We start from the raw sequence: 20,611 nt of genomic DNA on the forward strand, positions 1-20,611 counted from the left end.
AGCTGGTTGTCCGGTGGATGGTGAGCCAGGAGATGTTTTGGAATTTGAAATCCTTTGCTTCATTACTTTTTGTTGACAGCAGCAAAGTGTTCCAGCATTTCACAGAGTGATATTGTACATCAGAGTGGCAGAAGATCCAACCAAGACTGACCTGGTTTTCCCACTGTAGGAAGATGTTTGGAGGAAAGGAAATTTGTTAATATACGTGGAATATATAGCTGGAAGGTAGCTCCAAGACTGACCCAGTTACATACTCCTGAAACCCCTCAAAGTTACTCCTCTAGTTGACCTTGATAAGTTACAACCTCTAACCACCTCCGAGACATTTAGTATTTGAATGTATAATTACAGTGTAGGTCCCAGTGTGTTTTCACTTTTCATGTCATTAGCCTTCATTACTACCCACCTGTGTGTCCTGGAGTGGCTGGCTGACTATTTTAAGCTAGTTACATTTTGCTTGGTGATTTTGTATTTGGCTTTAGACTTGTTGCTACACGGATTAAAGGAGGTTTTTTTAATTCATTCTCGGGGTGTGGGCGTCGCTGGCAAGGCTGGCATTTTATTGCCCATCCCTAGTTGTCCTTGAGAAGTTGGTGGTGGGCATCCTTCTTGAATCACAGCAGTCTGTCTGGTGGAGGTACTCCTGTAATGCTGTCGGGTAGGGAATTCCAGAAATTTGACCAGCAACAATGAATTTGAACTGAACTACCTCATAATTATCAGTGCAGTTACTGGTGTCATTTAGCCATTTTCTGTGTTTAAGAAATAACAGATAAAGGCAGGTTCGAGCAGTTTATGAAGAATTTGCTAAGTGTAATGCCTTGAAATCTCAGACATGGCTTCGTGTTTCCATTAAAGCCCTATGAATTTTCGCACCTTGTGAAGTTCTGAATTGCGTTTGACTGCACATTAGGGAGTTGGGAGGTCAGCTGAAAATCTTTTTGTGCAAAGACTATTGCATTTGTGGAGTAAGTTACCATTCAAGCAGATAAACAGACAATATAAATGGGTTCAAGAGGGAATTCGATGAGATCCTGGGGAGAGAATTAATTGATAGTGATAAAGCAGGCAGGTGGGATTGTGATCACAGGGGAATAGCTTGTTAGGCCTAATATTTGTTTCTGAAAATTTTGCTCTTAAAAGTCAGATCATATTATAATCATAAACCTCCCGTATCATGATTATATTTCCAATGGTATTCCACATGGCTAGAGTCCCAGCCATTTAACTCAAGAAAATCTTGGAATGTTTTTAGTTGAGGCCAAGTAATATTGGGCATGAAAGTGCTAAAGTTTCAATATGGCTTTGTTTGGTGGCAAGATAAAAGGATGATGTGATTTAAATGTTTCTTTAAAACTTGTGTTGATGGTGTTTGATTCTCGTCTCTTTCAGGCAGATGTTGAAGTGAGTGGGTCGTGTGGTACTGATGCACCATGTATTCAGAGTGGCGGTCTCTGCAGCTCGTCATACAGAGCGACCGAGGGCACATGAGTGTTCTGCACAGCTATCCCAACAATGTTGGCAAAGATGTGGCTCATGCTGTGGTACGTCCTCTGGGACAGGGCCTGAACAGTTCCTCTGCAACCAGCAATGAAAGCATTCTAAAAACCGACAAAGAGGCAAGTCACCTGAAGATTGATCAATGTGTTGTACTTTAAGGTTCAAATAAGAAGTTTTTGAGTAAACACTTTTGTTTTTAAAATATCCTAACCTAACAATGTACAATAAAAAGGTAGCAAACTTATATGTTGCGCCCCTCTTTGCTCAATCAAGAGGGACGCAACCCTGGGATGCCAGCAAGAGTGATGATAGGCTGAGGAGTAGGGAGGAAAGATTGGAGAAGCGGTAGATGAAAAGGGGAATATCTGGAGGAAATGAAGAGGATAAAGTGAGCAGCAGCAGGAAATGGCTGAAAAAGGATACACATGCAAGACATAGGAGACCTCTGATTACATGGATCAGGGGCAGAATTGGCATGGCAAGGAAGATCCTTAGGGTAGGGGCTGGTGCACTGAGGTAACCAGTACAGCATATTTCTTGACCTTTTCTTGAGGGGAGAACCTCAAGGTAGGAGACAACGGTAGGGTAAAGTCCAGTCAGCTTGCACTGCAGTTTGGCTTTAAGAATGACAGCTAGAATTATCTGCGCACTCATTGAAGGTTAGATATAATGTGCATTCTAATTCAAGAAAAACAGATTGGGAAATCTATGGAAATTGAAGATGTGTAACATTACAGGAAACTTTGGTTTATCCGGAGGTTGTATGTCCGGAAACCTCGATCTAACGGCAGAAATCAGCAGCCGTTTTGGTTAGGTTTTTTTTCTTCTAGCATTTTTTAAACAGTCAGGCTCTGGAAAGCGCCTCTGTAGCTTAGCAACAGCTTCAGAGACGCTTCCAAGGTACGGGCCAAGTGTTTACAAGCTGTTGCTAAGCAACAGTGTTTGTTGTCAGATACGAAGATGAAAACCTCCGTATCCTTCAACATTAGCGCTGGTCTATCCGGAAGTTTTGATAGATTGGCAGCAGGTCGGTGCCGGATATCGCGAAGTTTCCTGTATTACAGAAGATCTTCCATCCACGGTTTGATGGTATTAAATGCAGCTTTGATGCCACACTGACTAAGATGATCTCTTCAGGAACCATGTTACCATTTAATTTGACCAATGACATTATTGATAACTACACACAAGATATTACCTGCCTATACAGGTAATGCGTGGCTCAAAGACTGGTGTGGGAGAAATGGGTTTTGCTTCTTGGGACACTGGCACCAATACTGGGACAGGAGGGAGCTGTTCCGTTGGGACGGACTCCACTTGGCCAGTGCTGGGACTAGAGTCCTGGCGAATCATATAACTAGGGCTGTAGAGAGGGCTTTAAACTAATTAGTGGGGGGGAGGTTTCTAGAGAGCAAATAATAGCAATGACAACAGAGAAGGTCATAGACTTAGGTAGCAGTGGGGGAATTAAAAAACAGAATGTGTCAGGAAGGGACAGAAGGTATGGAGTAGAAAGTAAAGTACTAAAAAGAGAAAAAACAGGAACTAAGTGTTACAAAACATATTTGAAAGTTCTTTATCTGAATGCACGTAGCATTCGTAACAAAATGAATGAGTTAACGGCACAAATAACGACATATGGGTATGATCTTGTGGCCATTACAGAAACATGGCTGCAGGGTGACCATGACTGGGAATTAAACATACCAGGTTATTTAACAATCGGGAAGGACAGGCAGGAAGGGAGAGGAGGTGGGGTGGCTATGTTAATAAAGGAAGGTATCACTATAATACAGAGAAATGATATTGGGTCAAAGGAGCAGGATAGTGAAACAGTTTGGGTGGAGATAAGGAATAATAAGGGGAAAAAAACACTAGTGGGTGTAGTCTATAGGCCTCCGAACAGTTGCAACTCTGTTGGATGGAGTATTAATCAGCAAATAGTTGAGGCTTGTAATAAGGGAACAGCTATAATTATGGGGGATTTTAATTATCATAGTAACTGGACAAATCAAATTGGGCAGAGCAGCCTTGAGGATGAGTTCATTGAGTGTATTAGGGATGGGTTTCTTGAGCAGTATGTAACTGAACCGACCAGGGGGCAAGCAACCTTAGATTTGGTCCTGTGTAATGAGACAGGATTAATTAAAAATGTCCTAGTAAAGGATCCCCTTGGAATGAGTGACCATAACATGGTTGAGTTCCATATTCAATTAGAGGGTGAGAAGGTTGGATCTCAAACAAGCGTGCTGAGCTTGAATAAAGGAGATTATGAAGGTATGAGAGTGGAATTGATTAGAGTGGACTGGGAAAATAGATTAAAGGGTAAGATGGTACATGATCAGTGGTGTACATTTAAGGAGTTATTTTACAACTTTCAAAAAAAATATATTCCACTGAGGAAAAAAGGGTGTAAAAGAAAAGATAGCCATCCGTGGCTAAGTAAAGTAATTAAGGATAGTATCCGACTAAAAACAAGGGCATATAAGGTAGCCAAATCTAGTGGGAGGATGGAAGATTGGGAAGTCTTTAAAAGACAGCAAAAAATAACACAAAGATTGATTAAGAAAGGGAAGATAGATTATGAAAGTAAATTAGCAAAAAATATAAAAACAGACAGTAAAAGTTTCTATAGTTATATAAAAAGAAAAAGGGTGGCTAAAGTAAATGTTGGTCCCTTAGAGGATGAGACCGGGAAATTAATGGTGGGAAACATGGAGATGGCAAAAACACTGAACAATTATTTTGTATCAGTCTTTACAGTAGAGGACACTAAGAATATCCCAACACTGGACAAACAGGGGGCTCTAGGGGGGGAGGAACTAAATACGATTAAAATCACTAAGGAAGTGGTACTTGGTAAAATAATGGGACTCAAGGCGGATAAATCCCCTGGACCTGATGGCTTGCATCCTAGGGTCTTGAGGGAAGTAGCGGTAGGGATTGTGGATGCATTGGTAATAATTTTCCAAAACTCACTGGACTCAGCAAAGGTCCCGGCAGATTGGAAAACTGCTAATGTAACACCCTTATTTAAAAAGGGTAGTAGGCAGAAGGCTGGAAACTATAGACCTGTTAGCCTAACATCTGTGGTTGGTAAAATGTTAGAGTCCATTATTAAGGAGACAGTAATGGGACATTTGGATAAACATAATTTAATAGGACAAACTCAGCATGGTTTCATGAAGGGGAAGTCATGTTTGACAAATTTGCTGGAGTTTTTTGAGGAAGTAACATACAGGGTGGATAAAGGGGAACCAGTGGACGTAGTGTATTTAGACTTCCAAAAGGCATTTGACAAGGTGCCACACAAAAGATTATTGCTCAAGATAAAAAATCACGGGATTGGGGGTAATATCCTGGCGTGGGTGGAGGATTGGCTCTCTAACAGAAAGCAGAGAGTTGGGATAAATGGTTCGTTCTCAGATTGGCAACCAGTAACTAGTGGTGTTCCGCAGGGGTCAGTGCTGGGTCCCCAACTCTTTACAATCTATATTAACGATTTGGAGGAGGGGACCGAGTGTAACATATCAAAGTTTGTAGATGATACTAAGATGGGAGGGAAAGTAGTGAGTGAGGACATAAAAAAACCTGCAAAGGGACATAGACAGGCTAAGATTTGGCAGATGGAATACAATACTGGAAAGTGTGAGGTTATGCACTTTGGCAGGAAAAATCATAGAGCAAGTTATTATCTTAATGGCAAGAAACTGGAAAGTACTGTAGTACAAAGGGATCTGGGGGTCCTGGTGCATGAAACTCAAAAAGTTAGTATGCAGGTGCAGCAAGTGATCAAGAAGGCCAATGGAATGTTGGCTTTTATTGCTAGGGGGATGGAATATAAAAACAGGGAGGTATTGCTGCAGTTGTACAAGGTATTGGTGAGACCGCACCTGGAATACTGCATACAGTTTTGGTGTCCATACTTAAGAAAAGACATACTTGCTCTCGAGTCAGTACAAAGAAGGTTCACTCGGTTAATCCCGGGGATGAGGGGGTGGTCATATGAGGAGAGGTTGAGTAGATTGGGACTCTACTCATTGGAGTTCAGAAGAATGAGAGGCGATCTTATTGAAACATATAAGATTGTGAAGGGGCTTGATCGGGTGGATGCGGTGAGGATGTTCCCAATGATGGGTGAAACTAGAACTAGGGGGCATAATCTTAAAATAAGGGGCTGCTCTTTCAAAACTGAGATGAGGAGAAACTGCTTCACTCAGGGTGGTAGGTTTGTGGAATTTGCTGCCCCAGAAAGCTGTGGAAGCTACATCATTAAATAAATTTAAAACAGAAATAGATAGTTTCCTAGAAGTAAAGGGAATTAAGGGTTACGGGGAGCGGGCAGGAAATTGGACATGAGTCTAGGTTCGGAATGGTCATGGCCCTGTGGGTAGTGGAGTGGGCCCAGGGGCCATGTAGCCTGGTTCTGCTCCTACTGTGTTCTAATTCTGTGTTAGATTTCAGGAGATGGTTTTATTCCTGTTCCTGGCTGGGGTGGAGATCGCCTTTACAGAAGGTAAGTACTGTAGAAAATATAGGGACAGAGTGATCTCCTGGAAGAATTTCGATCGCCTAGATGGGTCGGAGAGGAATTTCCCAGATTTTTTTCTCCCAAATTGGCCATTGGGTCTTTATCTGGTTTTTCGCCTCTCCCGGGAGATCACATGGGTTCGGGTGGATGCAGAGTGATAGAAGATTTGAGGTTAGGATCAGATCAGCCATGATCTTATTGAATGGTGGAGCAGGCTCGAGGGGCCGATTGGCCTACTCCTGCTCCTGTTTCTTATGTTCTTATACATTTTGGACAAAGAATATTGTAGCACTCCTCAATTTGCTGACCCCAGATAGTTAGGGGCGGAGAAAGAAAGCATGTGTGAATTAAAAAGCAGGAAATTCTAGGTGTAAGCACTGTAAATGCTAAAGTATTCCAGTTAGTCTCTTATGAACAGTTGTTTGGAAATCCTATTCACGTGGCTGCTTTATGGTCTCGCTTAAGCAGTGGCATAAATAGATCTCTTTGGAGTGTGGCCATAAAATTGTAGCATTGATCAGAGATTGTTTCTCAGTCATCTGAATGCAGGCCAGGCACATTGATGCAAATGGTAGTCTATAGACTCATTCCCCGGGGGTGACCTTGCTATAACACACCACATGTTCACTCCAGTGGAAGACACAGAGGCAAATGGTTATTTTAAAAACACAAACCCTCCTGGGAACTGTCATAGAAATGTGAATTTATATATTTTTGAATAGATCAAAAACGAAGACTTATTAATTCACAAAATGATGCACTCCATCTATGATCTAATAATTGATCAAATTTCTCAGCTGATGTTAAATGATATATGCAGTTGACAGGAGGAGTTGAAATCTCCGCCTCAGCCAGATACAGGTCCAGTGAATCAGCGTTCACTGCACAATCCGAGAGAAGCAGCACCTCCTGATATCTTGCCTAGATCTGCCTTTACATAACTTGAGATTGTGACCCCTGGTCCTCCCTAACCTATTTAGTTGAAACCTTTTGTCTACACAACCCTTCATCATCTTATAAACCTTGATCAAATCACCCTCAAGCCTGCGCTTCTCTAAAGGTGTAAAATTTCAGTTCTTTTAGCCTGTCTGGGTAACTGAAATACTTTAAACTGGGAATTAATTTTGTGGCTCTCCTATGCACCCTTTCCAAAGCCTCAATATCACCCACCATGTGAGGAGACCAAAACTGGACACAGTATTCCAACTGAGGCCTAAACAAGGTCTTGCACAAGGACATAAGACCATAAGAATTAGGAGCAGGAGTCGGCCATATGGCCCCTCGAGTCTGCTCCGCCATTCAATGAGATCATGGCTGATCTTTGACCTCAACTCCACTTTCCCACCCGATCCCCATATCCCTTGATTCCCCTAGAGTCCAAAAATCTATCGATCTCAGCCTTGAATATACTCAATGACTTAGCATCCATAGCCCTTTCGGGTAGAGAATTCCAAAGATTCACCACCCTCAGTGAAGAAATCTCTCCTCTTCTCAGTCTTTGCCACATTACAACAGTGACTACACTTCAAAAGTACTTCATTGGCTGTAAAGCGCTTTGAGACGTCCGGTGGTAGTGAAAGGCGCTGTAGAAATGCAAGTCGTCGTCGTCTTCTTTGGCCGACCCCTTATCCTGAGACTGACCCCTAGTTCTAGATTCTCCAGCCAGGGCAAACAATCTCTCGGCATCTACCCTGTCAATCCCCCTCAGAACCTTGTATGTATGCTTTGTTTTGTAGTGAATTGTCCTGTAAATTCAACACTAGTTATTGCTTCACAACATTGGTCATGAACCTTTAGAAATCTATGCACTAGAACGCCCAGATCTTTTTCTTTCTGCACTGGCTATAGTTCTTTCCCCTGAAGGGTAAATGTATGTTCAGCATTCATCTGCCCACATGCACAACACTGCATCCTTTACTAATCGCGGGTCATCCTCTGGCGCATCTAGATCTGCTTGCAGTAGTCTAGCCTCGTCTACAGTCCTGATTCTCGTACATATCTTAGTATCATCTGCAAAGTTGCAGATCATTCCCCACAATACCTACATGTAGATCATTAATGTAAATAGCAACAGTCTTAACACCGATCCCTCCGGGACACCACTGGTAACCGGTCTCTAAGCAGATCCAAATCCACCTACAGCTACTTTCTGCCTGCAGGCTTTCAGTCAGTTCTCAATCTAGCGCAATAGATTGCCACTAATGCCTGAGGACTCAGTCTTGTACAGAAGCCTCTTATGCGGTACCTTATCAAAAGCTGTTTGAAAGTCAGGTAGACAATGTCTACCGGGTTTCCCTCGTTCACTATCATGGTGACTTCAAAAAATACAATTTCTTTGAGACCATATAGATAGATATATAAAAATAATAGTGCATCTGCATGCCCTAGTCCAATTATCCGCTACCATCTATCGGCACTTCACCTGAAGACTGCACTTGTTCTTGATTCCATGCATGCAGTGGTATGGGAGATCAGCTAGTACACATATATATGATGATCTGCTATCAAGCTCCTTGAATGAAAAGGAAATGATAAATGTGCATGATCTGTACGCTGGGTTATTTTATTAACCTTTGTCTATGCAGTATTCTATCTCGCTGTAGTCTTTCCAGCAGTGGGAGCTAAACTGGCCTAACCTATCTTTCTGAAGTTTCCAATCGACTTGACTACTCAACTCAACAGATCATTGAATACCACCAAGAGCAGTTATCAGTGCTTAATAGATTCAAATAACTGTCAGCTACAATCACAACTCAATCATGCACAGAACGGAGTCAGTCACACATTGTGTTTGAATGTGCTTGGCTTCTCCCTTAAGCTTTGGAGACCCCTGACTCAACTTTGCAATATTTGGCTGGGGCGTGCTTCTGACCACAGCTGGAGAATTAGCATCTTCCTTGGTGACTGAACTAGAAGTATGTCCTTGGTTGACAAGAGTGGCCATGCTGACTCCCAGTGGCATGAGGCTAAATGGAACCGTTGAGCTCTAATGGGGGTAACTCGGGAAAATGTTTGTAAACAGAGACAGTGATGAAATAAAAACAGAAAATGCTGGAGAAACTCGGCAGGTCAGGCAGCATCTGTGAAGAGAGAAACAGTTAACGTTTCAGGTCGATGACCTTTCGTCAGAACAGAGAGAGTGATGATGTGCTTTATTCTCCTGGACAGGTAAAATGGACCATGGAGGTGCTGTGTTATGGACTGACTCTGCCTCTGGATGGGGAAACGGTAAAACTGTGTGTGGATGTTTACACTGACTGGATCATGGCTTTGGTGGCTCGCCGTGACTCTATCCCTCAGCCCATTATCAAAGAACCAAATTTATACGTGCAAACTATTCTCAAACACCTACAGAATCTTTTTGTTCCCCGGTAAGTGTAAATATCTCTTTGCGACTTCATTTGAAAGACTTTGTGCTTTGGTGGGAGTGTAAAATGGGCAGTAGCGGAATGACGTCCATCAAACACCCTGCCCAACTTTCCTTTCCACGGACTTCAGTGGAGAAGGAAGCGACGTGGGGTGAGTAACGGGTGCTGTTCCCTACCGCCTGTTTTACACCCCACCAAGGTTGACAGTTTTCCCCCTTTTATCTTTTTCAGAAGTACTCTCGTGTGCATTGAGATTGCAGTTCCTTTAGCTTTTCTTTGAAGTTAACTCACAGAACAGACTGGCGCCTATCACAGTAAATACAGACTCATTGAAGCATTCAGTAAAAGCAGAGAACAGAACAGAACCAGCAGGTTCTAGAGTGGGACCGAAATAAATATTCCATAGTCAGACCAAAAGGAGGGCTGACTAGTCTTTTGTCAGCATACTTTACTATAATTGAGTACGAACGCCATAAAATCTCATTTTTGTCCCGTTTAACCTGGCAACATTTGTATTGCTGCAACAAAATGAAGCCGGTTCATCTGGTGGCATTACATCCATAATAACACGTCGCATGAGCTTCCTGGCAGTCGGTTGAAGAGCTGAATTGCTGGAGGCTTGAACGACCTGTCTACTGCCCATGTTTCTGGTCAGGGAATAATGTGTGGTACAGGGAAAGAGGTAAAGGAATTTAATGGTGTGAAAATAGATAGAGATTCATTTTTTTTTAAATCAGCAAGCTAAATTGAACTAAAATATTGCATTGGTTCATAATATGCTGTTCCTAACCATGTTTTTAAAAAAAAAAAAAATCATCTTTTGCTTTCAGACCAGAGTATGCGCACAATCAGATCACACTGTGCCTGCGGGTTCTAGCAGCAGTCCAGAAATTAGCACGCGACTCTGGAAACATGTCAAGGGAAACCTGGGAAGTACTATTGCTCTTCCTACTGCAGATTAACGACACTCTTTTGGCAGCTCCGACAGTTCCAGGTTAGTATACAGGCAGCAACCCCAACAACAATATGCATTTGTATAGCGTCTTTAACATAGTAAAACGTCCCAAGGCGCTTCATAGGAGCGATTATCAAAAACTTGACACTGAGCCACATAAGGAGCTATTAGGACAGGTGACCAAAAGCTTGGTCAAAGAGGTAGGTTTTAAGGAGCGTCTTAATGGAGGAGAGAGGCGGCGAGGTTTAGGGAATGAATTCCAGAGCTTACGGCCTAGGCAACAGAAGGCATGACTGTCAATGGTGGGTGAAGAAAATCAGGAAAGCGCAAGAGACCAGAATTGGAGGAGCTCAGAGATCTAGGAGGTTACAGAGATAGGAAGGGGCGAGGCCATGGAGGGATTTGAAAACAAGGATGAGAATTTTGAAATCGAGGTGCTGCTTAACCGGGAGCCAATGTAGGTCAGCGAGCACAGGGGTGATGGGTGAACGGCACTTCGTGCAAGTTAGGACACAGGCAGCCGAGTTTTGGATTACCTCAAGTTTATGTAGGGTGGAATGTGGGCGGCCAGCCAGGAGGTCGTTGGAATAGTCAAGTTTAGAGGTAACAAAGGTATGGATGAGGGTTTCAGCAGCGGATAAGCTGACACAAGGGTGGAGACGGGCGATGTTACAGAGGTGGAAATAGGCGGTCTTTGTTATGCTGCGGATAGAAACATAGAAGATAGGAGCAGGGGTAGGCCATTCGGCCCCTCGAGCCTGCTCCGCCATTCAATGCGATCATGGCTGATCATCCAAGTTCAGTACCCGGTCCCTGCCTTCTCCCCATATCCCTTGATCCCTTCAGCCTTAAGAAATATATCCAACTCCTTCTTGAATATATTTAATGTATTGGCCTCTACTGCCTTGTGTGGTAGAGAATTCCACAGGTTCACCACTCTCTGGGTGAAGAAATTCCTCCTCATTTCTGTCCTAAAAGGCCTACCCCTTATCCTTAGACTGTGACCCCTGGTTCTGGACTCCCCGACCATCGGGAACATCCTCCCTGCATCTAGTTTGTCCAGTCCTGCCAGAATTTTATATGTGGATATGTGGTCGGAAGCTCATTTTGGGGTCAAATATGACACCAAGGTTGCGAACAGTGTGGTTCAGCCTCAGACATGTTAGGGAGAGCGATGGAGTCAGTGGTTAGGGAACGGAGTTTTTGGTGGGGACCATAAACAATGGCTTCGGTTTTCCCAATATTTAATCGGAGAACATTTTTGCTCATCCAGAACTGTATGTCAGACAAGCAGTCTGACAATTTAGAGACCATGGAGGGGTCGAGAGATGTGGTGGTGAGGTAGAGCTGGGTGTCATCAGCGTACATGTGGAAACTGATGCTGTGTTTTCGGATGATGTCGCCAAGGGGTAGCATGTAGATGAGAAATAGGAGGGGGCCAAGGATAGATCCTTGGGGGACACCAGAGGTAACGACGCGGGAGCAGGAAGAGAAGCCGTTGCAGGTGATTCTCTGGTTACGATTAGATAGATAAGAATGGAACCAGGCTGTCTATGTTCAAGAAGACATAGACAGGCTGGTGGAATGGGCGGACACGTGGCAGATGAAATTTAACACAGAAAAGTGCGAAGTGATACATTTTGGTAGGAAGAACGAAGAGAGGCAATATAATCTAAAGGGTACAATTCTAAAGTGGGTGCATGAACAGAAAGACCTGGGGGTATATGTGTGCAAATCGTTGAAGGTGGCAGGGCAGGTTGAGAAAGTGGTTAAAAAAGCTTACGGGATCCTGGGCTTCATAAATAGAGGCATAGAGTACAAAAGCAAGGAAGTTATGATGAACCTTTATAAAACACTGGTTCGGCCCCAGCTGGAGTACTGTGTCCAATTCTGGACACCGCACTTTTGGAAGGATGTGAAGGCCTTAGAGAGGGTGTAGAAAAGATTTACGAGAACGATTCCAGGGATGAGGGACTTCAGTTATGTGGATAGACTGGAGAAGCTGGGGTTGTTATCCTTAGAGCAGAGAAAGCTGAGAGGAGATTTGATCGAGGTGTTCAAAATCATGAAAGGTCTGGACAAAGTAGAGAGAGAGAAACTGTTCCCATTGGTGGAAGGGTCGAGAACCAGAGGACACAGATTTAAGGTGATTGGCAAAAGAACCAAAGGCGACATGAGGAAAAACTTTTTTACGCAGTGAGTGGTTAGGATCTGGAATGCACTGCCTGAAAGGGTGGTGGAGGCAGATTCAATCGTGACTTTCAAAAGGGAGTTGGATAAGTACTTGATGAGAAAACATTTGCAGGGCTACGGGGAAAGGGCGGGAGAGTGGGACTAGCTGAAGTGCTCTTGCATTGAGCCGGAACGGGCTCGACGGGCCGAATGGGCTCCTATGCTGTAACCATTGTGTGTTTCTATGAGGGTTTCGGCAGCACGTGAGCTGTGGCAGATGGAGAGATGGGCGATGTTACGGAGGTGGAAGCTCAGCTCAGTTGAATAGTCTGTTCTGTATGTACAAAATTAAACTACCATAAACCTACAAAGATATTTTTAAATCAATTACTTACAACATTACCTGTTGGAGAGCCTCCACTGCTCCTGCCTGGTGCACAATAGTTGTGGCCTTGAGCCGAGCCCCCCCCCCCCCCTCCCCGTGTCTGTCTGTGTCTCCCCCATGGGTGTCTCTCCTCGTGCCTGTGTGTCTTATCTATCCCCATGTCTGTGAATGTGTCTCTCTCTCTCTCTCATTCTCTCTCGTTCTCTCCACCCCCCACTCCTATGTGTCTCTCACTCCCTCTCTCCCTTCGTTTCTCTCTTTCTCTCTCTCTCTCGCGCTCCCTCCCTTGTGTCTCTCCTTTTCCCTTCTCGTGTTTCTCTCTCTCCCTTTGTCCCTCTCCACCCTCATCTCTCCCTCTCTCTCCCTTTCTCCCCCCTCTCTCTCCCTTTCTCCCCCCTCTCTCTCCCTTTCTCCCCCCTCTCTCTCCCTTTCTCCCCCCTCTCTCTCCCTTTCTCCCCCCTCTCTCTCCCTTTCTCCCCCCTCTCTCTCCCTTTCTCCCCCCTCTCTCTCCCTTTCTCCCCCCTCTCTCTCCCTTTCTCCCCCCTCTCTCTCCCTTTCTCCCCCCTCTCTCTCCCTTTCTCCCCCCTCTCTCTCCCTTTCTCCCCCCTCTCTCTCCCTTTCTCCCCCCTCTCTCTCCCTTTCTCCCCCCTCTCTCTCCCTTTCTCCCCCCTCTCTCTCCCTTTCTCCCCCCTCTCTCTCCCTTTCTCCCCCCTCTCTCTCCCTTTCTCCCCCCTCTCTCTCCCTTTCTCCCCCCTCTCTCTCCCTTTCTCCCCCCTCTCTCTCCCTTTCTCCCCCCTCTCTCCCCCCTCTCTCCCCCCTCTCTCTCCCCCCTCTCTCTCCCTTTCTCCCCCCTCTCTCTCCCTTTCTCCCCCCCCTCTCCCCCCCCTCTCCCCCCCCTCTCTCCCCCCTCTCTATCCCTTTCGTTCCCCCCCCCCCCCCATGTGTCGTCCCCCCCGTGCATCTTCCCCGTCGTCGCCCCCAGCCTTCCCACAGATGTTCTTGCAGAAGATCATGTCCGGATCCATCTTGACCTGTGTGAACATGTTCCTCTGCCTTGTTGTCAGGTAATGTTTCTTAGTTAACTTCCAATAGTTACACTGGTCCAATAATCACTGCCCCAGGAGGTAGAGATCAATCAAGAGGCAGTAAAAGCTGTAGTCCTGATGTTCCTGAGGCAAATATTGCCAGGTGGGTTTCTGTTATATACTCCAGTACTGTATGGCCCTAGTAGAAGGGGCCCTCCCCACAGGTTGTCTGCAGGGAACTGGGACTTGGAATTGTGGAGACATGCCTGTCAACTGGTTGGTTTATCAATTGATCCTAGTTTCAAACCACGTGACTGAGTTTTCAGAACCTTACTCTAAACCCAAAAACAGTATGACTGTTGTGTGTTAAGTCAACAAATTGTGTCTTACTTAGTATTTTATTGGAAAGGATTAAATTTAGAGCTGGGGCCTTTGGGAGTGAAACCAGGAAGCACTTTTTTCACATAAAGGTGAGTGGAAATCTGGAACTTGCTCCCCAAAAGTGGATGCTGGGGGTCAATTGAAATTTTCAAGGCTGAGATCGATCGATTTTTGTTGTGAGGATATCGAGGGACATGGAACAAGGCAGGTAAATGAAGTTGAGGTACAGATTATTTGACTGAATGGCCTACTCCTGTTCCCATGTTTCTATATTCCCATTATCCTGTACACAGCCCCCTCCATTCCATCTTGCCTTGTTACCCATAAAGTTCAGGTGGAGACAGCAACATTAGTTTGCTGACCCCATCCTTGCTGAAGAAATCTGATTTTCAGTCTGAGGCGGTCTGAGCAGTGATCGATCTCAATAGATCAGATCAACTATTGCATATCAACGTTTAAGACTGGTTATTAATCCAGGATATGCAGGGATATGCAGGGATATACAGTTTTCGCACCGTGAAGCTAGAATTTAAGCACTGGGTAGTCTTGATACTGAAACCTTGATTGTATGGTAACCAATGGTCTAGGTTATTACAGAACCACTGCGTGTTGCATTTTCTTTCAGAACAGGTATACATTTTTTTAAACAGTTACTGTAATTGGCTGTACTTTCTACCTTTGTAGTCATTAATCATAGAATTTTACAGCACAGAAGGAGGCCATTCAGCCCATCGTGCTTGTGCTGGCTTTGAAAGAGCTATCCCATTACTCCCACTCACTCGCTCCTTCCCCATAGCCCTGCAAATATTTCCTTTTCAAGTATATGTTCAATAAGAAAAATGTATTGTGGCTTTCAAGATTAATTTGCTTCTCTTTAGGAGGACTAGCGGAAAATCTTGCTGATAAGTTGATTGGTGTACTCTTTGAAGTCTGGTTCCTGGCTTGTACACGGTGTTTCCCAACACCACCATACTGGAAGACTGCTCGAGAAATGTTGGCCAACTGGAGGCATCACCCAGCTGTGGTGGAGCAGTGGAGTAAGGTCATCTGTGCACTGACCTCTAGGTTAGTATCTCGAGACTTATTTATGCCATGGACTGCAAAATCAATTTGCCCCAAAGCTGGACAGAGAGTGATTACAACTAACCTTTTAATAAGCTGTATTCTTTATGACCATGTGCTTTTCAAAATTAGTAAACTAACTGCAAAAATAACTTGCATTTATATGGTGCCATTGAAGTAAAGAAAAAAAGAAAGAACTTGCATTTCTATAGCGCCTTTCATGACCAGCGAACATCCCAAAGCACTTTACAGCCAATGAAGTACTTTTTGAAGTGTAGTCACTGTTGTAACATAGGAAACAGCAGTCAATTTGCTCACCGCAAGATCCCACAAACAGCAATGAGATAAATGGCCAGATTTTTTTTTTGTGATATTGGTTGAGCGATAAATGTTGGCCAGGACACCGAGAACTCCCCTGCTTTTCTTCGAATGATCCCAAGAGGGCAGACAGGGCCTCGGTGTAACGTCTCGTGCGAAAGACGGCATCTCTGAGTGCAGTGCTCCCTTGGCACTGCCCCTCCGACGGTGCGGCGCTCCCTCGGCGCTGCCCCTCCGACGGTGCGGCGCTCCCTCGGCGCTGCCCCTCCGACGGTGCGGCGCTCCCTCGGCGCTGCCCCTCCGACGGTGCGGCGCTCCCTCGGCGCTGCCCCTCCGACGGTGCGGCGCTCCCTCGGCGCTGCCCCTCCGACGGTGCGGCGCTCCCTCGGCGCTGCCCCTCCGACGGTGCGGCGCTCCCTCGGCGCTGCCCCTCCGACGGTGCGGCGCTCCCTCGGCACTGCACTGGAGTGTCAGCCTAGATTTTGTGCTCGAGTCTCTGGAGTGGAACTTGAACCCACAACCTTCTGACTCAGAGGCGAGGGTGCTGCCCACTGAGCCACAGCCGACAAAACATCCCAAGGACCTGAACTGAGACTGTTCTAACCATCTTTCATTTGAGACCTTTATAGGCGGCAAAGAGTGGGGCGACTTTCCATTAGTGCGAGTCAAATGCAAGTTTGGATCCCAAAGTAAGAGAACCGTATGCCAATCCACTACACCACACACTTCCCTGGTTGAGGTTTTATCATACCTTGGGTATGTGCTGAATTATAAATTGTTACAAGCCAATCATTTAGTGAATATATTTGGAAAATTAAAGTTTAATAACCAATAGAAAAACATGATCCCAGGTCATGAGTAGGTGTAGTGGAGATGTGAAGTTACTACTTTTGGTATGGAACAGAAGCCACTCTTTAATTGCATTTAAGTGTTGTTTCTCTTTCTAATAGGCTACTGCGGTTTACCTACGGTCCCTCGTTCCCTCCATTCAAAGTTCCAGATGAAGATGCAAACCTGATTCCAACAGAAATGGACAATGATTGCATTGCACAGACTTGGTTTCGTATTTTACACATGCTTAGGTGAGAGTGTATATATTCTGTGGGTGCATATAAGGGCTATTAAACATACATGGACCTCCTTTTAGGCTGCTGATACAAACTGATAATACCTTTTGCAAAGCCAGTGGCCTTCCTGATTAGAATAAGTTTATCTCTGGTGAAACATTCACTCTGAATGACTTTGTAATAAAAAAATTAGCATATTGTTATCGAACCGTCGAAGTTTACAGCACAGAAGGAAGCCATTCAGCCCACCGTGGTTGTGTTGGTTTTTCCCTAAAGCAATCCAAAAGTACACGGCTCTTTTTCCCCATAGCCCTATACCTTCCTCTGCTTCAAATGTTTATCCACCTTTCCTTTAAAAGATGCAACGGTCTCTGCCTCAACTATTCACTGTGGCAAAGCATTCCATGCTCCAACAACCATCTGCATTGTTAAATTGCCCCCTCGCCACTGACTGCCCAATCAGAGGTAATAGCCTTTCCCCATTCAGCCCGTCAAAACATTGTAAACAGATTCAGCTGTAACCATGAGAAGAAATTTAGAAAGTAGTTTTGATCTGTGTGGATAGTGTTCATTTCAGAATACGGTAAATAAATCACATCCATTTTGCTCTGAGAGAATTATATTTTCTACTTTTTTTTAAATCCTTTTATTATTTCACTTCAGCAATCCAGTGGATCTGAGCAACCCAGCCATAATAAGCACCACACCAAAATTCCAGGAGCAGCTTTTGAGTGTCAGTGGGATGGCCCAGGAAATGATACAGCACCCGTGCCTCAAGCAGCTGCCTCAAATCTTCTTCCGAGCCATGCGTGGGATCAGCTGCCTGGTGGACGCCTTTCTAGGTAACTTTAGGTTTTCAATGTTTTGCTTTAATACTCATTTTAATGTTCTGTTTTTGTTTATATTTTTTTTAAGTCTCGCTGGACGAAGCACCATTCCTCAATGAAAACATTGAGCAGACATCCCTTTCCCGCGCCTTAACCAATGCCACCATGAACCGTGCGTTGAGCCGGAGCGTGGTGTGCCCTTTAACTTCACCTCCCTCACTGTTGAACAATGTCTGGCTTTTGCTCGATGCTCCTCTCTAGTGGTGCATCAGTTTGTAGCTGTTCTCAGACACACATTCATGCTGCTCCATGCTGCAATAAAGCACATTGGTGTTCTAAACCACAGTGCCACGGAGGCACCAAGTTGTCATTTCTTGTTTTCTATTGATTCAGATACGTTCTAAATTGAGACCACTTTGCTTTCCCTCTCCCTTTCCTGTTCTTGACTGTGGGAGAGAGTAGGTGAAAATGCTGTGCACGCCATAATTTAATCTTGCTCTGCTTTCTGCTGTTTAGCAGTTTCATCAAATGAAGCAGTTGCATTTTATGAAGTACTTTTCTAATAAAGTGCATCCAGCAAAGCAACCCCAGATGAGTATTTTTATTGGATAGTAGACCATAAAATATCTCCTCATTTCTGTTCCCTATGTGTAAACAACAATACAGTTTCCTGTATTCTGTGTGTAGCGCAGGGCTACTTTACATTAAACTAAAACACTAAACATTTCTCACTTTAATTAAGCACAGATTTAAAGTGAGGGAAACTATGGGAAAGTTCCAACTACTCCCTCTTTTTATAAAAGAAAAATTATGGTCTACCTGGAATTTGGGGATTTTTCAAAAACTGGAATCGGATCTCCTTTACTGGGCAACTCTGCTGACTTCACTTGCGGAGCGCATCCCAGAGGAGCACCCTATAAACGGCAGGGGACCGCTATTTGAGAAAGGGCCGAGAGTCGCTCGAAGGCAGCACAATCCTAGGAAGCCATGGTATAGGCTGGGAATTCTGCAGGCCCCAACCTGTCGGATGGTTGTCTGGAACCGGATGGCTCCACGGCACAGCTCAGCCTGGTTTGAGGTCATGAGCCCTGGCTGTTTGCTATGAAGCTGCCCCAGGGTATTCCCCATAATTGATGTCACTGGTAGCAGGAATGGAGACTGTACTCTAGGGCCTCCGGGTCAGCTCCAACATTGGTTGTTGAAGAGTCCAAGCAATTCCTTGTACTGTAAAACCATTAATTTCTTCTATTAAAAAGGAATAGAAAATACGCCCCCAGACATGAAATCATGAAATCTGGACCACATTTCCTGGCTAAGGAGGTGGAAATGATTCTAAAGGCAAATCAGAAGCACATGCAAACAGAACAGTCGTGAGGGCTGGGTGCTATAGAAATGTAGGTTGAAGATAAGTAAGAAATTGGAAGAGGCAACAGGGCAATAGAAAGGTGGATTAGAGATAGCAAATAGACAATTTTAAATTAGCAGATGGCTCCTTAAAGATTACATGGGTGGAGAATGTAATAATCTTTCCATACATCTTATTTTCTATGTACTGTGGCCTGTTCTAGCGTATACATATTATGGTGAGTGTGCAAACTATACTCTCTCCCATCCTGTCACGTGTAATCCTGCACTACCTACAATTATTGGGTAGCTTGTTGCATTGTATTGAAAACTGACGCATGTCCTATATCCTCAAAATTATTTGGCTTCCACTTGCAGCTCTAATTAGGGGTTTGCGTTCAGTTAGAGCAGTTTTGTATTTGTCAATATATATACGCCGCATGTCTGGCACTTCCTAAGCGGAATTAAGTGGAACTTTTGGATTACTTGGTAAGTAGCTGGAGAAAGGTGGTGGTATCGTCGGTCTCCAGCCAAGTTTTAAGTTTTAGAAACCTTATTTTCAAGCTTCATTTACTGAAAACAACTTGTATATTTTTCAACAGCACCATGCTTCTTTTTGTTTCATAGGCATTGCAAGGACCAATATCATTCGGGAAAGGTTACCCCCTTATGGTATAAAGTCTTAAGCATTTAGCAGATTCCACCATTGATCAGTAACATTGAAGCTGGTATAAGGGTTACCAATGCACTCCTCGTTTCCTGCCAATCTGATTTATATTAAACGCAGGATTTTTAAAGCTGCAGTATTCGGTTTAATATGGCCGCGCAGATGCAGGCACGACACTCCCATTTTTACAGTTACATTTTCTTGCCTGACCTGTAATTGACAATTTTGAAGCATCAATTCACTTACTGAATGGTTTATAAATGCAGAGGCATTACAGTACAAGAGTGGCGTGCTGTATAGTATGTAACGTGCTACAAATTGCAGTCATCGTAATTGTTTAAATGCAGCACATTTAATCCATGTTTAAGTGCTGTTATCAATTAAATACCAAACTTTGCTTTGGCTGCAGATATTTAGCATTTGAGTCAATGTGATCGGTTGGATAATCTTATGCACCTACTCCCTAGAATCCTATTCAATTTGTTTTTGCTAATATATTAACCAGCATATTACCAGAATGAGAATGAAGCTCTAGAATGCGCCCAGATTCCTGTCCATTTCTCTAGTCTTTGCTCTCATTTGCAAAGATGATGAGTTCACGTCATTGGTTAAATTTAAAGCTACTCAATATCTTTAGATATTGGGGAATTGCAGACCACACTGAATAAAACATGAATTTCCTCACTGAAACTCGTGGGTTCTATGTCCATTTCACATCCTGCCTTAACGCAAAGCCTGTGTATTACCTGACCCCCGCTGAGTCAAATTATTAGTCTGACCACAAAACCCATTACTTATAATTGTGTGTGGTAGTGAAATGTAGAGCAGTTGTGTCATTTTGATTTTCTAATGTGAAACATTTTCTAATTTGGCTGTGTATTCCGATACTGTCCCACCTACACTGCAGGTCGGTAAAGATCACACTTCCAAGTTACAGGTCATAAAAACTTGAGTAGGGTGCGATGAAGTACGGGAAGAGGAGTCTCGTGTGAATCATAAACACTGGCAT

The 20,611-nt window shown here is 44.2% G+C and overlaps 1 protein-coding gene across 5 annotated transcripts in view; it reads left to right on the forward strand.

Moving 5' to 3' along the window:
* ralgapb (Ral GTPase activating protein non-catalytic subunit beta) overlaps nt 1–20,611 on the forward strand; it is a 123,721-nt gene that overhangs the window by 11,048 nt on the left and 92,062 nt on the right. For 3 of the 5 annotated variants that reach the window (XM_086005931.1, XM_086005932.1, XM_086005933.1), the window contains exons 2-7: nt 1,393–1,619; nt 9,200–9,402; nt 10,230–10,393; nt 15,196–15,382; nt 16,648–16,779; nt 17,428–17,606. In XM_086005931.1, coding sequence (XP_085862057.1) covers nt 1,434–1,619; nt 9,200–9,402; nt 10,230–10,393; nt 15,196–15,382; nt 16,648–16,779; nt 17,428–17,606 — 1,051 coding nt within the window. In that variant the 5' untranslated portion in view covers nt 1,393–1,433. Of the gene's footprint in view, nt 1–1,392; nt 1,620–9,199; nt 9,403–10,229; nt 10,394–15,195; nt 15,383–16,647; nt 16,780–17,427; nt 17,607–19,562; nt 19,608–20,611 lie in introns of all 5 variants that reach the window. The other 2 variants (XM_086005929.1, XM_086005930.1) reach the window with 1 other exon arrangement.

The sequence above is a fragment of the Somniosus microcephalus genome, chromosome 13, assembly GCF_052327205.1.
Source record: "Somniosus microcephalus isolate GS21.2 chromosome 13, FLI_Smic_1.0, whole genome shotgun sequence".
NCBI lineage: Eukaryota > Metazoa > Chordata > Chondrichthyes > Squaliformes > Somniosidae > Somniosus > Somniosus microcephalus.